The 1876-nt window shown below is 51.9% G+C and overlaps 1 protein-coding gene across 1 annotated transcript; it reads left to right on the forward strand.

Annotated features, from left to right (window-relative positions):
* Positions 1 to 547: 547 nt before the first annotated feature.
* Positions 548 to 1770, forward strand: LOC123177566 (cystathionine gamma-synthase 1, chloroplastic; the record flags this gene model as incomplete). Its single annotated transcript, XM_044591243.1, has 3 exons — positions 548 to 1256; positions 1348 to 1551; positions 1684 to 1770. Coding segments are annotated over exons 1-3 (936 nt in total), but the record flags the coding sequence as incomplete, so codon positions are not given.
* Between the last annotated feature and the right edge of the window lie 106 nt (positions 1771 to 1876).

Below are 1876 nucleotides of genomic sequence, written 5' to 3' on the forward strand. Positions count from 1 at the left end.
AACCACCTCCAAAACCGTTTTCGATAACGGTGGTTTCATGCCTAGGTTTCCATTTGATGCGCCGCTGTTTCTTCCATGTAGATCCTACCGGACCGCTTTTGTTTTCTTCCATCAAATCTAGCGAGGCATTCGCCAAAGCCCAACCAGACCCATCTTTGTTTAATGATGAGGTCTTGTCCAATCCAACGCAGCATCGATCACAGTACGGCGTTGTAGATGTAAACACGCAGATTTGACCTAAGACTTCCCTTAGATTCGTCGTGGCCCAGGTCTACTGGCACGTTGCAGCTAACTAATCACATGCCTTATTTAGTAGTAGTAGATTAATCATGGATCCACTTGTACATCTTAATTACCACGCGGCTTAATTACACGCCTGCGTGACTGAGCACTGATGCCACATGTGGCATGTGGTAGTGGGACGATATTATATGTAGACTGACACGTAGATATGAATCGACGCGCACAGAGCCAGACTGATCGATCGGCAGTATATATTACCACCATCGTATACACAGATAGCAAGAACACAAACGAGCAGCTGCTAGCTCTGGCTAATCTCTTCGATTCCACCTGTTTTCACTCCTCTTCGTCGACCCCACAAATTACTAATGGCGCGGTCATCTTCTCCTCTCGTCAACAAGGCTTCGCCCATCGAGCAGCGCCGCCTGCTCCGCGCTCGACGTTCATCAAAGCGTGTCACCGCTTTGAGCCCGGAGGCGCTCCTTGATGCCACCCTCCCTGGCGCCGAGCAACCTGTGCCGGTGGTGCAGCAGGATGCCGCCACGGCTCTGAAGCGAGATGCTACTCTCTCAGATGAGACTCTGGCGGTTCACGCCGGGGAGAAGATGGGGAAGAACGGCGCCATGGACACTGACTCGATCGCGACACCTATTGTGAGCGGCACGACGCACTGGTTCAAGAGCTCGGGCGACCTCATCGCGTTCAAGGAAGGCCGGCGCCACAGCATCGAGTACGGCCGCTACGGCAACCCCACTGTGAAGGTCCTAGAGGACAAGATCAGTGCACTGGAGAGGGCCGAGTCGACGCTTGTCACGTCCTCGGGAATGAACGCCATCGTTGCCACGCTGCTTGCGCTCGTACTGCCCGGTGCCGGCCACGTGGTGACCACGACTGAGTGCTACAGCGAGGCACGCGCCTTCATCCGCGACAAGCTCTCCAAGATGGGCATCAAGGTGACATTCATCGAGCTGAACGACATGGACACGCTCAAGGCCGTTCTTGACCATGGCGACGTAAGTTAATTTCCATAACACATATATAATCAAGGGATCTATGAATGTATGTTGGTCGTTTCTGACTCTGAGATGCTTGGCTATGATGCAGGTGACACTCTTCTACACTGACTGTCCGACGAACCCCCACCTCAAGTGCATCGACATTAAGCTCGTCGCGGAGCTGTGTCACCGCAAAGGGGCTCTAGTGTGCATCGACAGCACCCTCGCCTCGCCCATCAATCAGAAGCCGCTCACCCTCGGGGCCGACATCGTCGTGCACTCTGCCACAAAGTACATTGCCGGCCATCACGACGTGAGTAGCTACCCTAGATCAGATGTATTTTCGTAGATCATACAATTACACTGCCATTTTGCTCCTTTACTTCCATGATCACTAGTAGTGTCAATGTAGTTTAAGACTTCTCATCGTGTCATTCCATTTCAGGTCATTGCAGGATGCATCAGTGGCTCGGATGCGCTCATCTCTAGGATCCGTGCGTGGCATCACGACCTCGGCGGCGCCATTAGTCCGGTATGTAGTATATATTAACTGTAGTACATATGTTAGCACTCATTCTTATTTAAGAAAACTAGATTTTAAAGCTTACCACTTGCACTGCAACTGAATTACTGCAGGA

The sequence above is a fragment of the Triticum aestivum genome, unplaced genomic scaffold (assembly GCF_018294505.1).
Source record: "Triticum aestivum cultivar Chinese Spring unplaced genomic scaffold, IWGSC CS RefSeq v2.1 scaffold42829, whole genome shotgun sequence".
NCBI classification, from domain to species: domain Eukaryota; kingdom Viridiplantae; phylum Streptophyta; class Magnoliopsida; order Poales; family Poaceae; genus Triticum; species Triticum aestivum.